The 27469-nt window shown below is 44.3% G+C and overlaps 1 protein-coding gene across 6 annotated transcripts; it reads left to right on the forward strand.

The window, feature by feature from the left end:
* On the forward strand, positions 1–27210 carry ACER2 (alkaline ceramidase 2). 6 transcript variants are annotated; one of them, XM_049895888.1, is made up of 7 exons: positions 173–247; positions 3846–4564; positions 10063–10177; positions 10888–11029; positions 18286–18423; positions 23010–23147; positions 24871–27210. In XM_049895888.1, exons 2-7 carry the CDS (start codon positions 4463–4465, stop codon positions 25055–25057), a joined length of 822 nt encoding a protein of 273 aa, XP_049751845.1. In that variant the 5' UTR covers positions 173–247; positions 3846–4462; the 3' UTR covers positions 25058–27210. The 6 variants fall into 6 exon arrangements, with proteins under 6 accessions (XP_049751843.1, XP_049751846.1, XP_049751844.1 ...); XM_049895891.1 differs by lacking the exon at positions 3846–4564 and adding an exon at positions 9722–9833 and having other exon boundaries at positions 189–247; XM_049895886.1 differs by lacking the exon at positions 3846–4564 and having other exon boundaries at positions 1–247.
* The last annotated feature ends 259 nt before the right edge of the window (positions 27211–27469 follow it).

Genomic DNA, 27469 nt, shown 5'->3' on the forward strand with positions numbered 1-27469 from the left:
CCGGAGGCTGGCTGGGGAGGTGCACATCCGGCGGCCGGCCCCGCGCTGCATAAAGCCACCTCCCCGCGGTTGGCTTCCAGCCGCGGCCCGGGGCTCCTTCTCGGCTTCGGGAGCCCGGCCCCGATGCCCGAGGGCGGCCATGGGCGCGCCGCACTGGTGGGACCAACTGCGTGCGGGCAGCTCGGAGGTGGACTGGTGCGAGGACAACTACACCATCGTGCCTGCCATCGCCGAGTTCTACAACACGGTGCGGGGCCGGGCGCCGGGTACGGGAGGGCTGGCGGGAGGGCTGTCCCCGCGCGCCGCGCCTGGAAGAGGGACGTGGGGAGCTGCGTGTATCTGGGGCGTTCTCTCTCCAGGGCCAGCGCGGATCCACGCGCCCTCCCGCGTGCTGCTTCCAGTTCTCCATCCTTCCTCCTCTCCCGCCCCTGTCCCCGATGTTTGGGCTCATCTTCCCAGTCCCGTCATTTCCTTCGTATGGCCCTATTGTCTTGTTTGGTCCTCACGACTCCCTGAGCCGGGGACCCGGCCAGCTCATTCCCCCAGTTTGGGTTAGTTGGGAGCGGTGAACCCGCCGGGACACCTCCCTTTCTCCCCTAGGATCTGTGTGGCGTGACGCACTTGGGTCGCATTGTGCGCTTGTGCTCTGAACACCTGCTCATGGGGTCACAGGGAAGGGGAGGACCCCCCCCCGCCGGTCTCAGAGGCCGCGCCCATTCCCACCATGCTGACTTGCCCCCTCCCCTGAATACACCAATAATGTTGTTGTTGTGTGCTGTCTAGTCGATTCCGACACATAGCGACGCTATATAGATGGAGTTATTTTTGGCCTGAATCAAGTTAATTGCTACTAGTTCTTATTTTAAGAGCCTTTAACCCCCAGCCTCGCTCCAGCCCCAAATCCACCTCCCCCAGGCCGGTATTCTCCCTAGTTCTTAAGTCTGGATAATGGAAAAGAAGTTTGGGAGTGATCATATGAGTGTTTTCTGGACGTGTTTGGGTCCTTGGATATGGACAACAGAAATGCCCCACTGCAGAATCCTGCGTGTTTTTAGACTTTGTGGGAGGGAAACCGTGTAGTTGGAAGAGGAAATGCCTCTTCTTTTCTCTAATCCCATGGGTCAACATTCTGGTATGAATGTCAAACTCTGCATGGTCATTTCTGCAGCTTATCTTTTCACTGCCCCAACATGGAAAACAGGAACTCCTGGTTCAAGTCATTGTGAAATTGAGGTTGTTATTTAGGATTTTCCCAATGGATTTACTGGGAGAGAAGCACATAGCATGAAGTCAGGTGCTTCTTGCCTGAAGAAATCTCAGATGATCTAGTTCTGCCCTTTCACCCACATGATGAAGAGACTGTGTGTGCTTAAAGGGGGCAGCTGACATGTCAGAGGTCCAGAAGTCTTCACACTCCCTCTCTTCAGTGCTGAAGTCCATGCTGCCCACCACACACACACGTGCGCGCGCACACACACACACTTTCCTGCTTCTTTATGACTAGGTTAGTTCCTCACAAACCCTGGCCCTCTGCCCAGTGAATACTGTGGAAGATGCAGATAGTGGAGGTGACCATGCCTCACCTATTGTACAGTGTCTTGAGGAGGATGCTATCAGGTGTAGACAGGTGCACACAAAGGATGGGCTGGAGCAGGGCTGGGTACTTTCAATAAGAAGAAACACCAGCCATAACTCAGTTTCTCCTTTTGTATGTGGAGAATACAATGAAATACTAAGAGTTGCACTGGAGTTGATCCCTGGGTGGCGCAGATGGTTTGCACTTGACTAGTTCTATTCGGCGACACACGCAATCGCCTGAGTCAGAATTGAGAGCCACAGGTTTGGTGTTTTGGTTTTTACCGACCTAAAGAATAGCTATTTGAACCCATCCAGCAGCACCAAGGAAGAAAAAGGCCAGGCAATCTGCTTCCATAAAGATTACAGCCAAGAAAACTCTATGGGGCAGTTCTACAGTGAAACACGCCGAGTTGCCCCATGAGTTGGAATCAACTAGAAGGGAATGGGTTTGGTTTGGTTTTGATTTCACCAGAGTTAAGGAAGGGATGACAGGTTGATGACAGGCTGTCACGCTCCCTACAAGGATTAATTACCTGTGGAATCTGAGGCCTGAGGCCTGCAGGGAGAGTCCAAAAAAACCAAACCAAACCCAGTGCTGTCAAGTTGATTCCAACTCATAGTGACCATATAGGACAGAGTAGAACTGCCCCATAGAGTTTCCAAGGAGCACCTGGTGGATTCTAACCGCCAACCCTTTGGTTAGCAGCTGTAGCACTTAACCACTACGCCACCAGGGTTTCCAGGGTCAGAGAGAGTCAGGCCTGATTATTTGGGTCAAAAAGTTAGTGTATCAATGTCTGCTCTGAGTCTGCCTTGAAAAGACCCAGAGTGCTGGATGAGAGGGAGAGTTTATTTTGTCCTTCCTTTTAATCTAGTTCCACTGGAGCTGTTTGTTATGTAGTGTGCGCCAAAGTCCTTTTTAGAAATGAACTGTTAGCTTCTTGGATCAAGTAGACACTTGAGACTATGAAGGCATCTCCTATCTGGAGCAGAGATGAGGGGGCAGAGTGGGGTCAGAAGCTGGCAGAATGGACCCAGAAAGAGAGAGTGGAGGGAAGGAGTGTGCTGTCTCATTAGGGGGAGAGCAATTAGAAGTAGATAGCAAGGCATATATAAATTTTTGTAGGAGAGACTGACTTGATTTGTAAACTTTCACTTAAAGCACAATAAAAATTTTAAAAAAAGAAAAGAAAAAAGAAATGAACTGTTGATCTTCAATTGCAGTGGCTGTGACCGATTAGCCCAACTGGTCAGTCTGACAAGCCTTATTCCTAGTAATATGCGTAAACCACAAACTTCGCTCAGGCAAAGCGGAGAGATTAAGGTCTCAGAGAAGTAGTTGATCACCTAACTTTGTGGAATGTAGGCCCAGAGAGTTTAGCAAAAAAGCATTTCCTCCCCTCTGTTCCCATGGCCCTAGTTAAATTCTGATGCTTATCACAGAACATACATGCTTATCTTACTGCTGTAGGGAGGAAGGCGGTAAACTATTACTCAGTTTTTTTTTTATAGCCTCCTAGCAAGGCAGCACCTCCAAGGCAGCACCTCCAAGTATCCATTTTATAGGAAACCAATAATCATTAGTCATTTTGAGAAAAAGTTAAAGGAATTGAAGATGTTAAATCTGGAAAAGACTGGGCAAGGGTACCTAGAACCTTCTTAATGGGCCTTAGGAGTGTCACATCACTACTACAAATTCAGTTACTACTACTTACTGCTGTAGGGTCTATTCCAACTCACAGCAGCCCTGCAGGACAGAGTAGAAGTGCCCCAAGGCTTTCCAAGGGCGTAAATCTTTACAGAACCAGACTGCCACATCTTTCTCCTGTGGAGTGGCTGGTGGGTTCTAACTGCTCACCTTTTGGTTAGTAGCCAAGTGCTTAACCACTGTGCCACCAGGGCTCCTTTCAATTACTGCTGGCTATATGAGTCGGAATCCACTGGACGGCACTGGGCATAGCTACTTATGGAAACCCCGGTGGCGTAGTGGTTAAGTGCTACGGCTGCTATATCAAAGGGTCAGCAGTTTGAATCCACCAGGCGCTCCTTGGAAACTCTATGGGGCAGTTCTACTCTGTTCTATAGGGCCGCTATGAGTCAGAATTGACTCGATGGCACTGGTACTGGGGTAGTTACCCATAGCTATATGGGATGTTTACCTGCATTTTATTGACTATGCAAAGGTATTCGACTGTGTGGATCATAACAAATGATGGGTAACATTGTGAAGAATGGGCATTCTAGAACACTTCTTTGTGCTCATGCAGAACCTGTTCAGAGACCAAGAGGCAGTCATTCGGACAGAACAAGAGGATGCTGCTTGGTTTAAAATCAGGTGTCAGGATTGTATCCTTTCACCGTACTTATTCAATCTGTATACTGAGCAAATTATCCGAGAAGCTGGACTGTCTGAAGAAGAACGGGGCATCAGAATTGGAGGAAAACTCATCAACAACCTGTGTTATGCAGATGACACAACCTTGCTTGCTGAAGGGGAAGAGGAGTTGAAGCACTTACTGATGAAGATCAAAGACTACAGCTTTCGGTATGGATTACACCTCAACATAAAGAAAGTAAAAATCCTCACAACTGGACCAATGAGCAACATCATGATAAACAGAGAAAAGATTGAAGTTGTCAAGGATTTCATTTTACTTGGATCCACAACCAATGCCCAAGGAAGCAGCAGTCAAGAAATCAAATGACACATTGCATTGGGCAAATCTGTTGCAAAAGACCTCTTTAAAGTGTTGAAAAACAAAGATGTCACTTTGGGGACTAAGGTGTGCCTGACCCAAGCCATAGTGTTTTCAGTCACTTCATATGCATGCCAGAACTGGACAATGAATAAGGAAGCCTGAAGAAGAATTGATGCTTTTGAATTATGGTGTTGGCTAAGAATATTGAATATACCATGGACTGCCAGAGGAGGAACAAGCCTGCTTTGGGAGAAGTACAGCCAGAGTTCTCCTTGGAAGCGAGCATGGTGAGACTTTGTCTAACATATTTGGGACACGTTAGAAGAGGGACCAGCCCTTGGAGAAGGATATCATGCTTTGGTAAGGTAGAGGGTCAGTGACAAAGAGGAAGACCCTCAATGAGATGGATCAACAAGTGGCTGCAGCAATGGGCTCAAACACAGCAACAATTATGAGGATGGCGCAGGACTGGGCAGTGTTTTGTTCTGTCGTACGTAGGGTCGTTATAAGTCGGAACTGACTCAGCACTTGTCTATATCTATATAGATGTCCACACACACATATACACTTTTATGTATATACATACACATATATACATGTACATATATGATACACATGTATGTGTGTGTATATTTTTTCATGTATATCCCAAGCCAGTTGCTGTCAAGGTGTCTCCTACTCATGGCATCCCCATATGTGTCAGGGTAGATTTTCAGTGGCTGATTTTTTAGCCTTTCTTCCAAGGAGCCTCTGGGTGGACTTTAACCTCCAACCTTTTAGTAAGCAGCTGAATATATTAACCCTTTACACCACCGAGAGTCTCCATTCATATGTATATATTTTATTTCTTGTGTGCCTATCACAGAGACCAGACTTGTCAGCCATCAATCTGGGTGGTGAGGGTCATAATAGAGGTGTGCACAAGACGCTGAGGGCATTACTAATACTCTGCATGGGGTTGGTGTAATGTGTGGGCTGGTGGATTTTGCAAGAAGGCTTCTGAGTAGGGTCACCAACTTGTTCTGATTTGCATGGGGCTTTCTTGGTGTTAAATTTGAAAGTCCCGCTTCCCAGGAACTGTCTCAGTCCCAAGCGAATGGGACAGTTGGTCATCCCCCTTCAGGGAGGTGATCAGAGTGGGGCTGAACTTTGAAGGAGGCAGAAGGGAGCAATAGAGTGGGTTGTTATGAATCTGCATACGGTTAGAAAGCCCTAAGGAGCCAGGATGAAGCTCCTTAGCTGTTTGGCAAACCACTGTTGAGAAGATTTACAGCCCGTTGCTTTGTCCATATTTATCCTCTGTCTGGGAGAGTGCACGGTCAGATGCATCAGGATGAGACTGTGGTACTTCAGGCGGTTATGTAGGGGCAAATGTTAAGTAGGAATTCATAGAATGAGGAAATAGCTAAGGAAATCATTTTAATGCGTTTTAAAATTGTGGTTTCCTTTCTTTTTCTTTTTTAAACTGTGGTTTCCTTTTAATGGAAAAGAAAAAAAAAATCTGTTCTGCAGGCATTAAGCAAACCAATTCTCCAAAGGATAACCCAACAATAGGCTTTAAAAAATACAGGTGGGCTGAACTATTCTTCAACTTTAGTGACCCACAGACTCTGAGGGGAAGTTTCGTTTCTCAGCAGAGACTAAGTCAGAGTCTGTCTCTTAATCATGACTTGGTTGCTTCTCTGTATTTCTTTCGGAGTTCCTTCCTTTTTCTGTCTGGAGGATTAGCTCTCTCTAACTTGGTCTTTTCCTTTTCACATATTGGTGTCTTTAAAAAGGACGGTGGAGGCCAGCAGGGCTTGGTGGATGGGCTATGCGGAAGCAAGGACGTGATTTCTCTGGTATTTGGGAGCACATGCTGGAATGGTGCTTCTAAATTGAGGTCCCTAACGTGCATTTAAAAGTAATGCTAAAAGTGTCATAATTTTATTGCAGGTGTAATAAACTACTTTATGCTTCTGTGAATGGTGTATAAATACATTTAAAAGTGATTAATGTACATATTGTTGGCGGTGATATAAATTAATAGAAGCATTTGTGGGGCAGCTTGGCAGTAGATAATTGCACTTGGCTGAAGGCAGGGAGGTTGAGAGGACTTGAGGCAATAAAGATGTATTTGGAGTAAAAAGTGAAATGCACTCTATTCTTCAGCATGGTAGGTGGGGCTGTAAATTGGTGCTCCTTCCACAGGGGGATTGCTAAACTGCCAGCTGCAGCAGTGACACACGAGGTAAATTTGCATGAACTGGGAGGAAAAAGTTTGCAAGGCATATTGTTGAATGAAAAAAGGAAGTTGCAGAATGATGTTACAATATGTGTGTTTTCTATGGAGATATATATATATAACCCCCCCAATAAATAAATAACCCCCCAAAATCCGGTGCCATCGAGTCAGTTCTGACTTCATATGTGCAGAGTAGAGCTGAGGGCCACAGGATTTTCAAGGCTGTGGCCTTTTGGAAGCAGATTTCTAGACCTTTCTTCAGAGGCACCCCTGGGTGGGTTGGAAACACCAACCTTTTGGCTAGTAGTTGAGCACTTAAGCATTTGCACTGCCCAGGGACTCCCGGATATACGTGTGTGTGTGTGTGTGTGTGTGTGTGTGTGTGTGTATGGAACCGTGGTGGCACAGTGGTTAAGAGCTTGGCTGCTAACCAAAAAGTCGGCAGTTCAAATCCACTAGCCGCTCCTTGGGAACCATATGGGGCACTTCAGCTGTGTCCTACAGGGTCACTATGAATCGGAATTGACTCGATGGCAACCGGTTTTATAGCCAAAAAAAAAAAGCCAAACCCACTGCCATTGAGTTGATTCTGACTCATAGCGACCCTATAGGCCTTCCAAGGCTGTAAATCTTTACGGAAACAGACTGCCACTTCTTTCTCCCGTGGAGCAGCTGGTAAATTCAAGACACTGACCTTTTGGTTAGCAGTTGAGAGTTTTAACCACTGTGCCACCAGGACTCCTCTGTATACATACACACATACATACACACACACACATATATGTATATGCAAAGAGGAAACCCTGGTGATGTTGTGGTTAAGTGCTATGGCTGCTAACCAAAAGGTCAGCAGTTCAAATCCACCAGGCACTCCTTGGAAACTCTATGGGGCAGTTCTACTCTGTCCTATAGGGTTGCTATGAGTCGGAATAGATTGGAAGGCAGCGGGTTTTTTTTTATTTTTTTTTTTTATATGCAAAGACTTGAAGACTTTGAATCTGAGAACAGTGGTCATCTCTGAGAGGAGGATAGAAAGGAGACTTTAGCTTTGTGACAGTTTCCCTTTTCTACATGAAGGACACATTCATGTATAGGAGGGAGGAAAGATCAGGTTTTAAGCTAACCATGATATGACAAATCCAGTTTTTTTTCTTCCTCCTTCTTTTCCCTCCCCTTCTTTTCTGCCTTTTACTTTTGTGTATAACAAAAGGTAAACCACAGTTAAATTCTGTAACGGGTTGTATGTGCGTAGTGTGTGTGACGCAGTTCGGAACTTCTGTTTGGCCATCGAGGAGGTAAGCCAAGGTGGTCCGAATGTGCTCCGGTGGGTTGGAGGTGGAAATCAGCTTGGAGCCATAAGAGCATAAGGTCAGGAGTCAGCTGGCTCTATGCTGGCCCCGTCTATGTGGCAGGTTGATTGCCTCTCTGATCTTACCCAGCCTTGGAGACTTTCTGCGTCCTCAACTATGTCTCCTTGTAAAACAAGGGAAGATCGTTAGGATTCTTCCGTTTCATTGTTAAAGATTTCCGGTTTTAAGGCTGTAATGATGACAATGAACAACAGCCTGCTGCTTATACTCGTGCTGATTCCTCCTTACTCATTTCTTAGTAAATGAGAATTGGCCATGTTTTCAAGACTTGAGACCTGCATACCACCTGGGACATATGAGAAAACTTATTCATCTTCCCACGCAAGGTCACCGTAGCTCATAGGGTTCCTGTGTGGGAAAGAGAAAAAAATCCACTTCTAAAAAATCTGTTCTGCAATGGAATGGACAGTTAAAGGTCTGCATACAATTAAGAAGCAGAATTATTATAGTTATATTAATTTTGAAGTTGTAATAATTATAGTAATTCTGAAGTTATTCTTGCTACCAGTGAGTCCACACTAGGAATTTAAGCTCTGGGCTTCAACCTAAGGCAGTGACCCTGCCCCCATTCCACCCTGACAAAGGATCATGTTACCCTCCCGGGTTTTATTTCTCTCCCACCCTATCTCTCTTTCCTTTCTAAAAACTGTCACTCCCAGACCGCTGTTGGTCTAGATGGCAACAGAGGGATGTGTTGGCCACTGAGGCTGCCATTTTCTATGCTTTTTTGCCTCAAGTACCTTGGTTAGCTGATGCATTTTGTTGGCTTAGTTGTGTACCTGATTGCTTTCTTGGGTGTGGTAAAGCCCTCCTGCCCTGCCCCAACTTTCAGTCCACTTCAGGCACCCACCCTCATGGTTCGTTGGAGACCTCGTCTAGGGTAAACTTTCTGTATTGTCCAACATGGGTGACCACCTCTTTTCTTTTGAAAGTCCCTGGTTCCCTTGGCTTTCTGGACTTCAACTGCTTCCTCCATCTGTCTCTGAATGTTTTCTTTTTGGTATTTTTTATGTGCACCCTCTCTTCCCCTGCTGCGTTGCATTCCCATGGTGTTGCTCATTTAGACTTGGCTCTTTTCATTCTGCATACTTCCTTGGCGCTACCCAGAGTCCTTTACAAGGAGCTCCTCTTTCCGCAATCAGAACAGAGATGCTGAAACCCACACTGAAGGAAAAAATTATGTTGTTTTAAAGCCAGAAGGGAACTTAAGAAATTTGGTCTTTACCAAAAAATAGGATTTGATGAGGGTGACAAAGCTGACCATAGGCAACTAAGGGGGAAATTAGGAAAAGTCTTCTCCATGTGGGTCGAGGAGAAAGGCTGGCCTTGCTGGTGAAAAATTACTGGAGACTGGAACATGGCTAGTCCTTCTCACCCCTTCATTCAACTTTATTTTACTCTTATTAAGTACAAACTTTATGAAGAAAAATTGTGTACAAATAAATTAGGACAGTTCATAGTCTGTGCAGAGTAAGAGTAGTTGATTCCTTTAATTAAGAGAGGCGCCTGGGCAGCCTCCATAGATTGTAGCATTTTTATAGTTGCTCCTGTGATCAAAGAAGGAGCCCTGGTAGCACAGTGGTTAAGCGCTCGGCCGCTAACCTAAAGGTCAGTGGTTTGAACCCTTTTCTCCAGTCTCTCTGAGGGAGAAAAAACCTGGCAATCTACTCCCATAAAGATAACAGCCTAGGAAACCCTACGGGGCAGTTCTACTCTGTTAAATAGGGTCACTATGAGTCGGAATTGATGGCACAACAACAACAATGATAAAGAAAGGAGTCTTTGGGTGGTGCAAATGGCTAAGAGCTTGGCTATCAATTGAAATATTGGTGGTTTGAATGCCCCCACAGGTGCCTCAGAAGAAGGGCCTGGTGATCTCTTTCTGAAAGGTCACAGCCTTGACACACCCAATGGAGCACAGTTCTTCTCTGAAACAGATGAGGTCACCATGATTGGCAACTGGTATGATCAAAGAGGAAGCAAGGAGCTCCCTAAGTTGTCATTTAACAAGCTCTAAGTGTTCCTGGTTATGTACCTGCAATCAAAAAGAGTGTTTAAGAGCTTAAACGAGATGTGTGGCCACATCCATTCCCATTTGCAGAGGACTTACCTGAGACAACCTGCTTTATTTTTTGCCTGGCCTTTTACTTAATATGCACCTTTTCATTTTATGTTTCTCCCCTGCCCCCAGATCAGCAACGTCTTGTTTTTTGTTTTGCCGCCCATCTGTATGTGCTTGTTTCGGCAGTATGCAACCTGCTTCAACAGTGGCATCTACTTAATATGGACTCTTTTGGTTGTTGTGGGTAAGTGAATTAGTTTGTGAGCCTGGACTGAAAGGGAGGAAATGGAATTCCACATGCTTCCTGTCCCCTTTGAACGTTAGGTTTCATAAACCAAAGTTACTCTGACGTCTTAGCCACCTTTTTGTTTTCAGCTTGCTTGACGCCAAAAGAAGGACACTGTTGAATGCGGGCTTGATAACAAGTTTGACTATACGTGTCACTTAATTGCATTTCAGAATTCATTGCTGTAATAGCTCTTGATGTTGTACCAGTGCAATTTTCTGAGAAAACTGTGTGAAACAATTGAACTCTGGTAAAACTAGTTTCTCATGGACTTAAAAAGCTCTAGATGTTTGATCCTTCATTGTTCTCTGAAATTCTTGTGTAATTTCCATTTCCTCCTGGTTGGGAATTCATAACATTGAGAGAATTTTGTTATTTATTTATTGCCTGTTTCCATGAAGGCTCAATGGATGGGGACAGAGTGTGTTTAACTGTGGACTTATTAGCGTTCTGATGTGCTGATATTTGGGCCCTACTTGAAAGCCTCTTTCTAGACTTGGAGTCTACATGCCTGGGTGGGGTGAGTTTCTTCCTTCAGTTTCTATTTTCAGAGAGAGAGCCATCTGAGGATGCAACAGCCGTAGGTGAAAGGCTACCTTTAAGCGGTGTATTCAACTTGTTAGTCTCTTCTACGGTGACCTTCTTTTTTGGTTTGTAATTGGTTCTAGGAATTGGATCTGTCTACTTCCATGCAACCCTCAGTTTCCTGGGTCAGATGCTTGATGAACTTGCAATTCTTTGGGTTCTGATGTGCGCCCTGGCCATGTGGTTCCCCAGAAGGTATCTACCAAAGATCTTTCGGAATGATAGGTAAGCTTATGCTAAATATTTTTGTGTTTATCAGCAGGTGCAGTACCTGGTATAATGATGTATAGATAAAGAACAATAGAACGTGATTAGCTCCAGCCTAGTGATGAGCTTATTATGTATTTGTTTATTATCCACTGGTTGGCTGTGATCTGACAGTTTAAATAAATGGACAGATTAAAAAAAAGGGACTTTTAATATGCTTGGGGAATAATTTATATGACATTAAGGACGAAAACCCAAAATATCTCCTTTATTCAACACGAAGAAGAGTAGAAAGATTTTCAGCAGGGGAGAAATTGTTGGATGGTAGTTCAAAGACCTTTTTTGATTTCCTGTTAGAACATTTCCTTGAGCCTAATCCAACTCCACTGGTTTACATGTCTGAAGGAGAATGGGTTCTTGGAGCTATAGATACTTTAGTTTTCAAATTGCATTTTGTTGCTTCTGATGAGAGCTACACACACACACACGTACACATATACAAAACTTCAAGCTGGGAACCCGTAATTTCAGGAAGGGACACATTTTAATATCCGTTGTGTTATGGTTATATGGTTATTAATTCATCCAATAAAAGTATTTTGAACACGTACCATTTACAATGCACTTCTCTGTTGCTAGTTGCCTTCCAGTTGGCTCCGATTCACGGTGACCCTATGTATAACAGACCAAAACGTGGCTCGATTCTGTACCGTTTTCATGGTCGTTCGTATGTTTGGTATGCATTTATCTAAGCACTGGGATAAACAAAAGCACAGAGTCCCTGCATCCATTGAGCTTACACTGAAGTCAGAGAGATTACAATTCAACAAACAAACAAATAAAATAAAATGTTAGGGGGTGATAAGCACTATGATAAAAAAAATGAAGCAGGTAAGGGGATAGGGGTGATTTGAGGTGTTGAGTTCAAGAGTTTGGCCAGGGAAAACCTTTCTGAGGAGCTAACATTTGAACAGAGACCTGAATGAAGTGAGGGGATGAGTCCTAGTAATATTTTGAGGAAGAGCAGTCCAGGCAGAGGGAAGAGCAAGGGCAAAGACCCTGAGGTAGAAATGTGTTGCGCATGTTTGAGGCATAGCAAGGAAACCTGTGGGGCTAAAACAAGTGAGCACTGGGAGAGTTGTGAGAGAAGAGGAAGGAGAGGCAGACGGGGGCCACCACATAGGGCTCTGTAGGCCAAGGTAAGGATGTCGGAGTTGATTCTCCTTGTTATGGGAGCCTTTGCTGGATTTTGGCACTCGGTGACATGATCTGATTGGTACTGAGATCACCATAGTTAATGGACTGTAATTGACAAGAGTGGAGACAGGAAGACCAGCTATTAAATCATTGTAGCAATTGTCCCCCAAAGAGGTGAAGATGCTTGGATAGCAGTGAAGAGGGTTGATTTTGGGATAATTTTGAAGGTGTTATCAATAGGATTTATCGATGGACTAGACGAGGAGTGTGAGAAAAAGAGAAGCATACAGGGTGACTTCACAGTCTTTGGCCTGAGCAGTTGGGTAAATTGTGGTGTCTTAATGAGAAGAAAAATTAGGGAGCATTAGGCAGGAGTGTATATGTGTGTGTGTGTGTGTGTGTTAAGTAGTGGTGGTGTGCGAGTGTTCAGTTTGGCATGTTCTAAGTATAGGGTGGCCATTATCTTTTTATTGCTGTGGCCTGGCAGTCTAGGTACTTCCAAAAGATCACAGCTATTGAAGATACAATTCTACTCAGAAACATAGAGATACCATGAGTCAGAATCAACTCAACAACTGGTTTTTTGTTTCATTTTTTTTTTCTTGATTGGAATTTTCTTGCCCAAAAAAGAAATATAGTGAAGTTTGCAGTAGTATCTAAAGGAACAGAGAAGAGTTGGCCTAATCAAGATAAGAAACATTCCCAGAACATATTGCCCACGTATTTCTCTTTAGGACGCTGTGTTCTGTGAAGAAGTATATTTGAATAAATAAGAAAATGGATTCAATTAAGCAAGCTGTGTGCACCCAGGGAGAAGTTACTCCAAGAAAGTGAAAGAAGTCGTTGGAGTTTCCCTGGTACTCTGAGAAGGAGTAGAAGCTATGCAGCTATTAACGAGCAAGGCTGATCTCTCTGTACAGAGGAAGAGGAGTGTCCCTAAAAAATGCTGCCTGCAAAAAGCACATTGTAGAGCTGGATGTGTAATTTTCTATTTCTAGAATGAATGAACTAACCTCCTTTTACATATATGCTTTTGTATATGTACAAAAATGCCTGGGAGTATGAGGACACCAAACTCTTGCTGTTGGCCACTCTTGGGAATTGGAGTGGAGAGAGAACTTCCACTCTTACCTTTAGCCTGTTTGGAATTTTTTACAATTATCCCATGTTAATTTTTAATAGTAATTATTTTTAAATGAGTAGGGAAAAAACTCTTTAAATTGATTAGCTGTACAATCTTCATTCTGGGAAGTAGGATTTGAATGAAGCAGTATTATCTTTGAGTATAATCTAGCAGATAAGACCTCAAGAACGTTACCTATCAAAAAATGAGAGAGAAAAGAAGAGAGAGGTCTCTTGCAAATGTGTACACACAGCTAAGAACAAATAGAGGTGGAAAAGAGGGCATTCTTGAACTTAGGTGAGATACTTGGTTCTCCATCTTATGGAGGCCTTCTACTCAGTGGAGGAGGTGGGCTGTAAAATGTGGCCAGGCTGGTTTAGGCTGTCCCCAGCTGCCAGTCATGTCTTGTTGCTTTGTTTTCATGTTCAGCTTCAAGAGAATGCCTGGGATGTTCAGAGAGCCTTGTGAGTTGGGGAAAGGGTTGGGGTAGAGGTGGAGGCCATGAGCAGGGTCAGGGGTAGTTTTACTGGCAGGCACTTTTTGACTGCTTGACAAACAAGCCACTTGCCTTTTGGCTTTCCTCTTGTCTCACGAGATGCCCACCAGTCACCCCATCCTGTCCCTGAGCCTGGTGTGTGCTGGGTTGAGAGCTGAGATCTGATCTTTCAAATCCTGGGATCTGAGTCAGAATTAAAGAAATGGGAATAAAAGTTTCATTTATTGTTTGTGGCACTTTGGAGACCTGAGTTGGAATTCCAAGTGACGGTTTTTCATCTGTTCATTATAAAGATTTTCTTGTTTCTTGGAGGTAGGAGTTGGGGAATGTTGTTAGGAGCAGGGGAGAAGAAAATAGGGCAAGGGTTCTGGTGATTAATGCTTACCAGCTTTAATAATGAAAACGTGTTGTGAGGCCAGGATGTCTGGGACTGTTTGGGACTATTCCACCTCTAGCACCCTTGCAGCACTTCTGGGGGGTGGTGAAAATGTGAACATTCTGCCCTCAGTGATAAGCAACACCATGTGTTTAATTCAGGTTAACTTTCATTACTACCAGTGAGGCACAGGGGAGATTCTTGCCTGACACTTCTGAGAAATGCATATGAATTGAGGGAGAGAATGGGCATTGAACATTTTAATGGGCAAAGGAAAAAAAAGGAACATGTTATGGGAAAAGTAAACCAAAAAAAAAAAAAAACCTGTTGCCATCAAGTTGATTCTGACTCATAGTAACCCTAAAAGAAAAAATTTTTTTTTTCTTATAGGCCACTGTAAATAAGGGGTTTTCTTAAAACAGAACAAAACAAAAACCAAACCCATTGCCACTGAGTTGATTCTGACTCATAGTGACCCTACAGAACAGAGTAGAATGGCCTTATAGGGTTTCTAAGGAGCGGCTGGTAGATTCGAACTGCTGATCTTTTGGTTAGCAGCCATAGCTCTTAACCACTGCACCACCAGGGCTCCATAACCACTACACAGGTTAGGATTTACAACACATATCTTTTGGGACACAATTCAGTCCATAACAGGTGTTGAGTGGAGCCTGAACCCTGACTACAAGGGAGCAGGCTGAGGTCTGCCAGTCTCACACTCACATGAACTTGTTGGGTCACTTGGGGCCAGAATCTTAGATTCTCTGGGCCTTAGTTCTATACTTATAAAATGATGGGGTTGGACTAGCTCTCTGAGGTGCTTTTTATGACCAAATGCTGGAGTATTATGAATTCAGGGGTTGGTTGTTCTAGATGGGTTATGTTTTAGTCCCAAAGGGCCATTTAAAGTAGTGGATTTTAACCAGGGACATTTCCATCCCTTGAGGGACATCTGGGAAATTGGTGGACATGTTTTTAGGGGTCACGATGATTGGAGGTTTTATCATCCATAAATTCCATTTCATTTCAGGAGTGTAAAGGGGGCGTTACCAAATAATTACTGTAAAAAGGGGAATAGGGTCTGAGGTGGTCAAGAACCATTGCTTTAAAGGGTAGTTTTTTTTTTTTTTTAATCATAGTGATGGAAATCCTGGTGGCACAGTGGTTAAGAGCTACGGCTGCTAACCAGAAGATTGGCAGTTTGAATCCACCAGGCACTCCTTGGAGACCCTATAGGGCAGTTCTACTCTGTCCTCGAGGGTCTCTATGAGTCAAAATTGACTCTACAGCAGAGGGTTTGGTTTTTGGTAATGATAGCGACAGTATCAGCTGTATTAGAATAATATTATGACGATGGTATTGGGTTGCTAGATTTTGGTTTGGAGAACACAGGAAGAAGGGGTGCTAAGGGTCCCCTGACCTTGTGTCCCAGTATGAAACCATAATGTGCTGGAAAGTTGAAAACAAGACCAGTAGGGTTGCCTGTTGTCATCACTGTTTAGAAAACACCCTGTCGGCCCCCTTGCTCCTGGATATTTCTTGCTTTCCTTTGTACCAAGGGCCTCTGGTGACTCTTGGCTGGTCAGCTTTCTGCTGGCCGCGTGACCTCTGTTTACTTCTGCTGGTTGCAGAGTTGTGTGTTCCCAGGACGTCCTTGCTGGTTAAGCTGCCTGCCCCAAGCACATTCCTCCATGCCCTCTGGACCTGATCTGGGGGAGGTGGCTGCAGATGGACTCCTTAAAGAAAGCATATTTCGTCAGGCTTGCTGTCTTTGAACTATTTGGCAGTGCTATGACAGAGCTTTGATGGTTGCAACAACCTCGGGCAGATGCTCCCTGAGAGAATGATATTATTACCAATTAATAATGTTGTTGTTAGTTGCCAGAGTTGGTTCCAGCTCTCCATAGGGTTTTCACGGCTGTAACCTTTTAGATGCACATCACCAGGCCTGTCTTCCTGGGAGCCTCTAGCTGGGTTTGAGCCGCCAGCCTTTCAGCTAGTAGTTGAGCACTTAACCGTTTGCGCCATCCAGCGACTTCACCAATAATAATGATGTTATTTAAAGTAACGTTTATTCTCAAAATGACAGTAATGATAGCAGTGATAATGAATTTTATTAGCAAATGACCTGTGCCAGAGGAGTCCATGGGTGGCGCAAATGGTTAAGCGCTTGGCTGTTACCCAAAAGGTTGATGTTATCAAATCCACTCAGAGGCACCTCGGAAGAAAGGTCTGGTGATCTCCTTCTGAAACATCACGGCCACTGAACACCCTATGGAACACAGTTCTCCTCTGATACACAGGGGAACACCATGAGTTGGAACTGACTCAACAGCAGCTGGCTTGGTTTTTTGGTCAGCCTGTGCCAGGCGCTGTGTTAAGTGCTTTAAGGCTTAGAAGAACACCGGGAGGCAGGGTGCCTTAATTTTCAGATGGGAAACTCGAGCCTTGGCGTGTTAAATTACTTGCTAGAAGTCCCACAGGTACTAAGTGGTGGAGGCAGGATTTGAACACATTATCAGTCTAAACTCAAGCACCTGTGCTTTTTAATCACTTTCCTGCCCTCTCTAATCTGTGCCTGAATCTGAAACCATTGGCTACAAGGAGGTGATCCAACCTGGAAGTTCCCAATGATGTTTTTATCCAGTCTAAAAAGGCCAGACGGCCTTGGCATGAGTCACATAACCTCAAACCCACTGCCAGAGTGACAGAAAGTCCCCCAGCGGCGGTCCCCGTGACAAGGGTGGTGGAGTTGTGGGCTGTCAGCCTTTTATCCAGGAGCCAAAGGACGTCAGCCAGGGCTGGGAGAAAAACACAGTTCTCCTGAGGATTTGCTGCCTGGATCCTTTCCCATATGCATAGTTTTTCCTCTGGTTGAGGTTCAGGGCTACAGTTCCTGTTCACGCCAGTCAGAAAGCTGGCAGCTTGATCAATGACTTCCTGTGCCTTGATGATAAATGGTTTTCTTATTCAAGAGATAAATTTTGTATTTTAAAGGTTCAATCCTCTTTGATTTCTTATAATGGAATTTCATTGAAATTAGTTTCCTGTGACTTGTTCCAGGGCTCTCGGCCAAAGTAAATTGTGCTAGGGTGGAATAACAGAAACTTCAGGAAAATCGTGTGCTCTTAAGTGTTAAGTCATGGATGAGGCTTCAAAGATCATCTTGTCCAGCCTTTTTGTTTTATAGATAAGGAAATAGAGTTCCAGGAGAAGGAGTGTGTCCAGGATCACGTCTCCACTTCTGCCTCTTTTTACCAAACCACCTTCCCTGAAGGCTGTGAGGATAGTATCAACTATTTTTCTACGATTTGTCAGGTCAAAAGCTTGTCAACACAAATTCTAGTACATACTAAACTTGGGGCTTGTCAGTAAGCATAGACACTAGTAGAATTTTTTCTTAGGACTTTCAGTTTCGTATGCTAGACACATGGGTTTTTTTTTTTTTTTGGTTTTTGTGAAACTAGGAAGGTTTGTGTTTTTTTAATGACCTTTGTTTCCGTTATAAAAGTCATATCCGTTCACCCAGTAGCACAGGGGTTGCCAAACAACATTGTGTGGTCCTAATGGGGCATATCAGCTGTTTTTGTAAATATTTTTTGGCACACAGCCACACCTGTTCATCTCCTCATTGTCTATGGTTACAAGGTGAGTTAAGTAGCTGCGGCAGGTATGGTATGATCTTCAAAACCAAAAATACTCACAGAAATAACTTGCCAACACTTGTGGTAGTACACCTGAAAAATAAAGAATAGGAACCCTAAGAATAAATTTATCCGTATCTCACCCTCGAGGACTTAGGTTGATTCTAATTTTACACTTACAGAGAGTGCTCAGATGACCATTGGTGGCTAGATATTTTTACAAATGTCTAATTACTGCCTAAGGATAAATTCCTAGAAGTGGAATTACAGAGCTGGTGAGTATGAATGTTTTTTAGACTCTTGGTACTTAGTACAGAGTTTCTTTTCAGCTTGTCTGTCTACCAGAAGTGCCTGCACCTTCTAATATTAAACAAACGAACAGACAAACAAACAAACACTTCTTTGCTAATTGATTTGGTTTTGCTTCCACTGATTCAGGGGCAGGTTCAAAGCAGTGGTCTGTGTCCTGTCTGCGGTTACGACATGCCTGGCGTTTGTCAAACCGGCCATCAACAACATCTCTCTGATGACACTGGGAGTTCCTTGTACTGCGCTGCTCATCGCAGAGCTAAAGAGGTGGGTGCCGTTCTTCCTGCCTGGCCCTGATGCCGTCCCTGGGATAGGAACACCCCAGCTCCCGGTTCCTCTGAGTATGGGAGAGAAATTTTACACTTCATGAAGAGTTAGTTCCTGACTGTTGGATTGGGAGCAGGTTGGAGGGTTTGGTTCTCATTTTGAGAAAGGGGGAGCAGCTAACGTTCAGTGGGTGCAGTGCATCCTAGTGATCTAGAGCTAGCTCAGCAGGAACATCTCAAGAACCTGCTGAGCACCTAAGCTAAGCTGCCCAGACTTAATTCTGTAGAAAGGAGAATAGATTCATTCATATGATGAGAATAAGGAGAAAAGTCTTAAGGAGGTTATGGAGTCCCTGGATACAGCAAACAGTTAACACACTCGGCTGTTAACTGAGGAGGTTTGAGTTTACCCAGAGGTGCCTCAGACAAAAGCTCTGGCAATCTCTTTCCAAAAAGTCACAGCCGTTGAAAACCCTGTGGAGCACAGTTCTACTCAGACGTATGCAGGGTAGCCATGAGTTGGCATGGACTTGAAAGCAAGTGGCGTTAAAGAGCTTGTGGCATTCAGACACACAGAAGGAAAAATAGGAAGGAGGCAGGGGAAGGAACTTCTGTGTACGAGGAAACCTGAACTTCAAGTGCAGTGCTTTTGACTATTATAGATACATTCTCTGAGGCTTAATTTCTCATTTACAATCTATCAACTAAGGCCTCTGCTATTTGCGTAAGCTTTTAGTTTATTTTATCGTGCTTTAGGTAAAGTTTACAAAGCAAATTAGTTTCTCAATCAAAAATTTATACACAAATTGTTTCGTGACATTGGTTGCAATCCCTGTAATGTGTCAGCACTCTCCCCTTTTCCACCCTGGGTTCCCCATTTCCATTTGTCCAGTTTTCCTGTGTCTTCCTGCCTTCTTGTCATTGCTTTTGGACAGGTGTTGCCCATTTGGTCTCATATACTTGAGTGATCTAAGAAGCATGTTCCTCAGGTGTGTTAATGTTTGTTTTATAGGCCTACCTACTGTTTGGTTAAAAGGTGAATTGCATGAGCATTTTCCTTTTGAAAGTTGTATACTTAGAGTTCAAGTTGAAATCCAGAAACATTGATTTTAGTACTCTTGGATACGCTACTGTCTTCCTCTAGCAAACCAAGAAACACTAAACTGCTGCCCTTATTTGAATTCTCTTTGAAAACACATCTCTTTCTTTGCACTCACTTTTAGAAGTGCATCTTAAATCCATGACTTTCTCATTGTTATTGACAAGGAGCGTCTTAACTGAGGCCTGGCATCTATCTCCCTTTGTGTGATTGTTGCTCTTGTAATGTGTTTACTCATATTTCACTCTGCTTTGTTTTGAGAGGAGACAAACATTTCTTTCTAACTCTTTGCCTCTGGGAGTTGCTTTGCTTGTCAACAGTAACAGGCAGGACTAAAGACCTGCACTGGGTGGAGGAAAAGGTGTGTGCACTTGCTGGTTGAAAGCAGGCTACTGTCAGTTCTTTTTTAGTTGGCTTCTTTGAGCAGCCTTCAAGGACCAGAGAAGAAAGAGACAGTTTCAGACACAGGCTGATGTCAGCATTAGAAGATTAACTATGGCATGAAGTCCTTTCCAGAAGAAAAACAGATAATCGAATACGTAATAAAGGGTACAGTCTCTACTCTTTTATGCCCTGAATTAAAAATCTCAACTTTCTACTTCATCACTTGTTGTATTGCTTGTTAGAACCAGAAACGTTCTTAGCAACCCTAAATCTATTCACTCCCTTGCTCACTCACTTACTCAACAAGTCTTTGCTGAGTTCTTATCACTGTCTGTGCCGTAGTCTTAATGGGGATATGTCAGAGTCACATAGGAAGCTATTTGCAAGTACAGAGGTTTAGCTCTGCATCTGCAGAAAATTTTATTCTGGAGGTCTAGGATGGGGGCCTGTGCATTTGTAGTTTTAGAAACTTTTAGAACCTCGTTCCCTGGGGCTGGAGTACAGCAAGTGAGAGTGGGGTTGTGGGGAGACAGTGGGAAAGGGGAATGACCGCTAGCGGGTATGGGGTTTTGTTCTGGAATGTTGAAAACGAAATCAGGTTGTAGCGCCGGTTGAACAGCTCTGAGTATACTGAAAAACCACTGAACGTACGTTTTGCATGGGTGCATGTTAGGGCACGTGACATACCTCAATAAAGTTATAAGACAAAACAAAAACTCTCAAGAAGCTGCCCAGGTGATTCTGTCTGATGCTAACCTATTTGGGAACCATGGTATTGTTAGCTGCCACTGAGTCGGCCCCCAACTAATGGCAGCCTCAAGAGGATCAGACCGTTGAGATCCATAGGGTTTTCACTGGCAGATTTTTGAAAGTAGATTGCCAGGCCTTCCTTCCTAGTCCATCTTAGTCTGGAAGCTCTGCTGAAACCTTTACGCCTCCACCGATAGACAGGTGGTAACTGCATATGAGATGCATTGGGCAAGAATCTCCTGTATGGTAGGCGAGAATTCTACCACTGAACCACCAAAAAAACAATCAAACCAGTTGCCATTAAGTCGATTGTGACTTATGGCCACCTGTGTGTTGCAGAGTAGAGCCGTGTTCCATAGGATTTTCAACTGCTGTGATTTTTTGGAAGTAGATCGCTAGATCTTTCTTCCAAGGTGCCTCTGGGTGTATTGCAACCGCCAACCTTTCCGTAGCTGAGTGTTTTAACCATGTGTGCCACCCCGGGGTCACCACTGAACCACCGCTGCCGCCATATTGGAGGCAGCCATAAAAAGAAATGTTCTACCACATGCTACAATAGCTAGGAGTGGAATTGCTCAGTCATGTGGTAATTCTATGTTTAACTTTTTGAGGAACCATCAAACTGTTCTCTGCAGTGGCTGTACCACTTTGCATTCCCACCAACAATGAATGAAGGTCCATCTATATTGATGCTTTTGCTGAGGTCTCTACCAGGCAGCTGAAAAAGGCACCAGAAAGTCAGGCTCTGGATATTTGTTTATCTGTTGTACAAATCTGTATTAAGCTCCTCCTTGGTTGCAGATCTTGTGTTAGATTCTGGGTCCCATGAGAGATATTGACTGACTGAGGAGCCATCCAAGGAAGGGAAGGAACCATGAAGGAAGGGTTGAGAAGGACCCTTCCAACCCTCCCCCTCCACCCCAGCCTAAAAATCATCTACTTTTATGAGCAACTCAGTGACAAGGAAGGAAAACTGCCATTGAAATTTCCTTTGAGCTGTTAGGATTTATTTTAGAAAAATGTTGTGTCCCAGTGTGTAAGGACTCATTCCTTCATTCAGTGAACATTGAGAGCCTTGTATGTGTCTGGCACTGTTCCTAGGTGCTGGGGATACAGTAGTGAACAGTGTACATGTTAGTGGGGGAGACAGACTGTAAGCAAATAAATAAGTAAAACATAGAGTACATCAGAGGGGTTATAACTGCCTCAGTGAAAATTAAAGGAGGGAAGGAGGAGATAAGGAGGGCCGCTTGGGGGGTGCTGGAATGTGTTGCAGTTGTTAAAATTGGCCTTCCTGGGTGACATTTGAGCAAAGACTTGAAGAAGAGGAGCCATGAGGATATCTGGGGAAAGAACATTCTAGCCAGAGGGAACAGCAAGTGCTAAGGCCCTGTAGGAACATGCATGGAATGTTTGAGGAACAGCAAGGGTCCCACAGTGGCCTGAGCAGAGGGAGAATGTGAAAGAGAAAAGGTGGGGTGGAGGGGGGAACCTTGTGGCCTCTGTAAGTACTATGGCTCTCGCTCTGGTTAAGGGGGAAACGATAGGGAGCCTTTGAGCAGTGTTGAGAATTGACTGTATGGACAAAGAGGAAGACCAGTTAGGAGGCTATTGCCATAATCCAGGAAGAGCTAATGGTGGCTTGGACCAAGGTAGTTGGTGGTGGAGGCGGTGAGAAGAGATCAGATTCTGGATATATTTTGAAGGATGAGCTAATGGATGAGACTGGCGCATGAGAGGAAGAGAAGAACGACTTTATGGGTTTTAGCCTGAGCATCTGAAAGAATAGAATTGCCTTTTTCTGCGATGGGGAAGACTGGGAGAAGAACGGGCTTTGGGCAAGGGGACAGATTAGGAGCTCATTACACCCATTGCTGTCGAGTTGTTTTCGACTCAGTGACCCTGTAGGACAGAGTAGAATTGCCCCATAGAGTTCCCAAGGCTGTAATCTTTACAAAAGCAGACTGCCACATCTTTCTTCTGAGGAGCGGCTGGTGGGTTCGAACTGCTGACCTCTCTGGAGCTGAGTGCTTACCCACTGTGTCACCATGTTAGATTTCAATCCATGTCAGACATCTGGGGGACATGTCAAGAAGGTAGCGGGGTATATGAGTCTGGAGTTAGGGGAGAGGCCTGGGTGGGAAGTATGGCTTGGTGAGTCATCTGTGTGTATACGGTGTTAAAATCCACGGGACCGAGGGAGTGACTATACGTTGCGAGGAGAAGCAGCCCTGGGGGCCTCCAGTGCTTAGAGGCTGGGTAGCCGAAGGAACCAGCGAAGGAGACAGAGGAAAAGTGGCCGGCTGTAGGTGGGTACCAGGGCTGACGGTGGGTGCTGTCTTTATCCTGTGCAGGTGTGACAATGTGCGTGTATTTAAGTTGGGCCTCTTCTCCGGCCTCTGGTGGACTCTCGCCCTCTTCTGCTGGATCAGTGACCGAGCCTTCTGCGAGCTGCTGTCGTCCTTCCACTTTCCCTACCTGCACTGCGTGTGGTAAGCAGCCCCTGCTAATGGGGAATTGGCTACCAGGCACGTGTCTGCACATGCTGCCAGGTGACAGGTGTGCAGTGGGGATAGGGGGAGCCCACATGGGCCTCTCTCCTCTCCTAGACTGTCAGATGTTCCAGAAGCAACAGTAAGTACTGTAAAAATCAGAATCGGCTTCAGGGAGCAGGCTTAGCCAGAACAAAAAGACCTAATTGTTTATGGTTAAAGTCAGTGGTCTCTTAGCTCCAGCTCCATTATTAAAGCATAAAGGAGCTGGAAAACCACATCTGTAACCTGAGCTAGATGAGCTAGAGCCAACCTTTGGCGGGGAGTGGGGGGATGGCTTGGGACAGGTGTGATACAGGGACGGAGACAGTCCTGAAAAGGAATATGCCTTCTGGGCCTTTGTGGCCAGGTGCAAGCATGAGCCTTATAGGTCATCTAGGGACAGTCACACCCACACATTATACAGGTGGGGACAGAAGCCCAGAGACATAAAGTGAATTGTCCAATATCACTTACCTGGTTATATACAAACAACCTAGGAGTTCAGTGATAGGGTGGAACATCTGTCCTTTGCCATATTCAGGACACACAGTTAAGTAAGAGTAAAGTGGTTTACAAAACAGCAGGCAGAATCCTGTACCCAGAAAGCTGAGGAGGAGATAGGAGCGGCTTTCAGCTTCAAACCTAGAGTGACCTTTCCTTCTCTGTCCTCTGTCCTTCTGATTGCAAAGGATCACAAGGATCAAAAGAAATGTGCTCTGTGTGTTCCTTATAGATAGAGAGGTCCCAGGGAGGAATCCTAGAGGTAAAGAGCTGGGAAAGCTTTGTTGGCTCCAAATTCAGAAGAAGCCTGGCTTGTATAAGGAGACAGCCTAGAAATACACAGTTTGGAAGAGTAAATTCATCTAACTTCCCTTACGCCTATGACCTTGTATGTATCTACCATGAGACCCAACCTTCTCTAAATTTAAGAACGGTTTGCAAAACTCAAAACAAAATAAAACGTCAGAAGCTGAGGTTTCCAGTATCTCTTGGGATCCATTGCCTGACAGCTTTTGGGCTCAAACTCGACTCACACTACTGAATTTATACATACTTTATATATTTATTAAGGTATAATTTATAGATGGTAAATGCACAGACTTTAAGTGTGCAATTTGACTAGGATTGACAAATGTATATACCTGTGTAAATACTTCCATGAAGATATAGTACATTTCTATCAACCCAGACTGTTCACTTGTCACACTAGTGATTTAAGTAAAATTCAAAAGTTCGACTATATGATATCTTTGGCTCAAACTTAATTGATTTCTAAATTTGGTGTGCTTTTTATTTTTTTCCCCAACATTTGAACCACCTTTTCTTTGTAGTTATAAAATGGCATATATTATTTTTAACAAATTTAAACAGCATAGAAATATAAAAAGAGAGAGGCCAAAGGCATTTGCATCTTCGTTCCTATTGTCAAGTATGAATATCTTAGAACATTCTTTTCTAAGCCATGTCCTGAACTGCTCAAGATTTATTCTCCTCCTGCTATCCCGGGCATCGTTAGTCACTTTATCCCTTCCTACTTATAAGAGGCCCCTAGACTGTAATTACAGCCACCAGAGGCAGGTTCCCTGGAGAGGAGCAGGACCAACGAACCCGGCTGGGCCTTTGTGTGTGTGTGTGTGTCTGTGTGTCTGTGTCGGGTTCTCACACTTGGCTCCTTTTGTAGGCACATCCTCATCTGCCTGGCCGCCTACCTGGGCTGCGTGTGCTTCGCTTACTTTGACGCTGCCTCGGAGATCCCTGAGCAAGGCCCCGTCATCAAGTTCTGGCCCAGCGAGAAGTGGGCCTTCATTGGGGTCCCCTATGTGTCCCTCCTGTGTGCCAGCAAGAAATCGCCTGTCAAGATCACGTGACGGCCAGGTGTGGCTGTGCTCCCGGCTTCTTTTCCCTCATGCATTGGGCTTCATTCGCTAGCAAAGACGGCCAGAGCAGGGTGGAAGGAGTGTGTCATTTTAAATTCGCCTGTCCTGGGTGTGTCTGTGGGTGGCCAGGATTCCACTGGGCACGGGGAGAAGTAATTCCCTTCTTACTTCTGGATGGGGCACACGTGGTATCTTTCCCAGCATCCCTCTCAGATGCAGGGGCTTGTCCTACTGCGTCCTTTCGGATGGTGGCAGAGCAGTCCCTCTGGGTGACCCAGCACTGCCCAGTGCTTTGCTTTCTGGAGAGCTTCCCACTCCAGACCCTGCCATTCCCAGGCACTCATGGCTGGACTCTACTGTTGATGGACAGACCCTCCAACAAACAAGACCTTCTGACTATCTGATAAAGACACCAGAGATTTTCATCTGGGGAACCTATCCTTAAACAAAATGGAGCAAATGAAACACATGCAGGGCTTGTGACCAAGGAAGCCAATTTTCCACTTGCTCCTCAACTCACCCAAGTTTTACATGCCTTTGTGAATCCAAACTACCTCTGCTGAGAGATGGAGACTTGACTTCAGAGGAGGGTGAAGCTAATGAGAAAAACCCTCTATACCAAAAACCACCCTCCACTTTAAGCCATTCTGGAAGATAAGCACAATTTCTAAATGTTGACATCTCCCTTTCCGCACCCCATTTCCAGCTCTGTAGCCTAAAAAATACAGAGAAGAGTAGTTACAACGTGAACATTCCACACACCGACCCAACTCTCCAGCAAGCTTGACCTCTATTAAGATCGCCAAAGGGCTAGTTACAATCATGGTGGGATTTCTGGCCCAAAACTTGGAGCAAACATGAAATTTTTTTGAGACTTTTTCTCATTTGAAGCCTCCAGTGTGTTACACTATTCTGAAAATTACCTTCAAGAAGCTCAGCTCTTCTTTAATATTTACTGTGGGAATCAGGTTCCACATTCTCAATGTTCATTCAAGGTGCTTCCTGTGATTTCTCACAGCATTTGGCTATTGGCTTTCTTCAAGTGCTGGCAACGACCTATGGACTGGCTGATTTGAGTTGCTTATGCAGCAGGGAAAAATCTGTTGCCTTCTGAGGTTTTCTAACCTAAATTGACACTGGCTACAACTAACCTCCACTGGGCTGAATGGAAGACTCCAAAACTGTCTGCAAGGTTTAAGGTGGAAATTATGGACCTCAGGGATACCCATTTTAACTCAGGCATCCTGCTTTTGTAACATTCCATTGTGGGGAAAGGGCAAGACAGATGTGTTTTTCCTGTGTGGATGGGAGTCAAGTCATCTGTCTTAAGTACAGGCAGTCCTTGGATTCGACTTACCGATAACTCATACTTAAGAACAGACTGCCGTAAAGTCTACTGTATTAAGACTTTGAGTTAAATACAATGGTTTGTAATAACAAACTCTTGCACTACTCTGTCTTCAGTACAGTACCATATGTAGTTTCATTATTACTGTATTATGTTTTAGTGTATTTGGAAGTGTTTCTTAAGTGTTTTATTATATGGATAAAATAGACAGGTAAAATATGTACTATATTCTAAGACAAACATTTGACTAGTTCTGACTTACCTCCAAATTCTAGCTAAGGACAAACTTAGGGATGGATCTCTTTCATAACCTGGGCACTGCCTATATCTAAGAGTTGGGCAGTCACAGTTTTTGACAGGTCCAGGAATTCTTATTCTGGTTAGAACTTGCACAGGATCCAAGGCTAAGAGCCCAATGAGGGACTGAGTTTAGAATTGAAAAATTAATGACAGCGTCTACTGCAGTGATTTTCAACTTACTTTAGCAGCAGAACTCTGTTTGCAGTAAGAAATTTTCATGGAACTCCAATGTAGATTGTGTTTTATTTAAGTTTATTTTAAGGTTAATTTATAGCATCTACTTAACTGATACATCAGGGAGTGAAAATGCAAATGAACAAATTGATGGTTTCCAAGGTAGAAAAATTTAGTATTGATGCATGTATATGTTGCTTTATTACAGTTTAAAAATATTTTAAAAGTAATATTTGAATCAAATATTTGTGGAACCTCTGATGCACCTCTATGAGACCTGGGTGGCTCGTGGAACAGAATTTAAAGATTGCTGTTAAGTCCCTTGGATTCCAAGTCAAGACTCTTCCAAAAGAGAAATATCAGACATCATTACTTCAGGTTGACCTTACTTGGTGTGGATTCTGGCCTCATCCAATTCTGCTATATAAAAATGCCCCTAAATGGGAAGTTTGGGGGGGGGGTGGTGCATTTTAAGCCCAGCTGTCTCCATTGTGGAAGCAGAGATATGGGGAAATGGAAGGTGTAGGAAATGTTTTTTTGTGTGAGGTTTATTTCTGCCTGGAGACTTCTTGGTGTTGGGA

Source organism: Elephas maximus, chromosome 9 (genome assembly GCF_024166365.1).
Source record: "Elephas maximus indicus isolate mEleMax1 chromosome 9, mEleMax1 primary haplotype, whole genome shotgun sequence".
Lineage (NCBI taxonomy): Eukaryota > Metazoa > Chordata > Mammalia > Proboscidea > Elephantidae > Elephas > Elephas maximus.

Coding starts and splice junctions, on each gene's coding strand:
- ACER2 (XM_049895886.1), top strand. CDS start 140: ATGGGCGCGCCGCACTGGTGGGACCAACTGCGTGCGGGCAGCTCGGAG. Junction 10,178..10,887: donor GACTCTTTTGGTTGTTGTGG/GTAAGTGAATTA, acceptor AATTGGTTCTAG/GAATTGGATCTGTCTACTTC. Junction 11,030..18,285: donor AAGATCTTTCGGAATGATAG/GTAAGCTTATGC, acceptor CCACTGATTCAG/GGGCAGGTTCAAAGCAGTGG.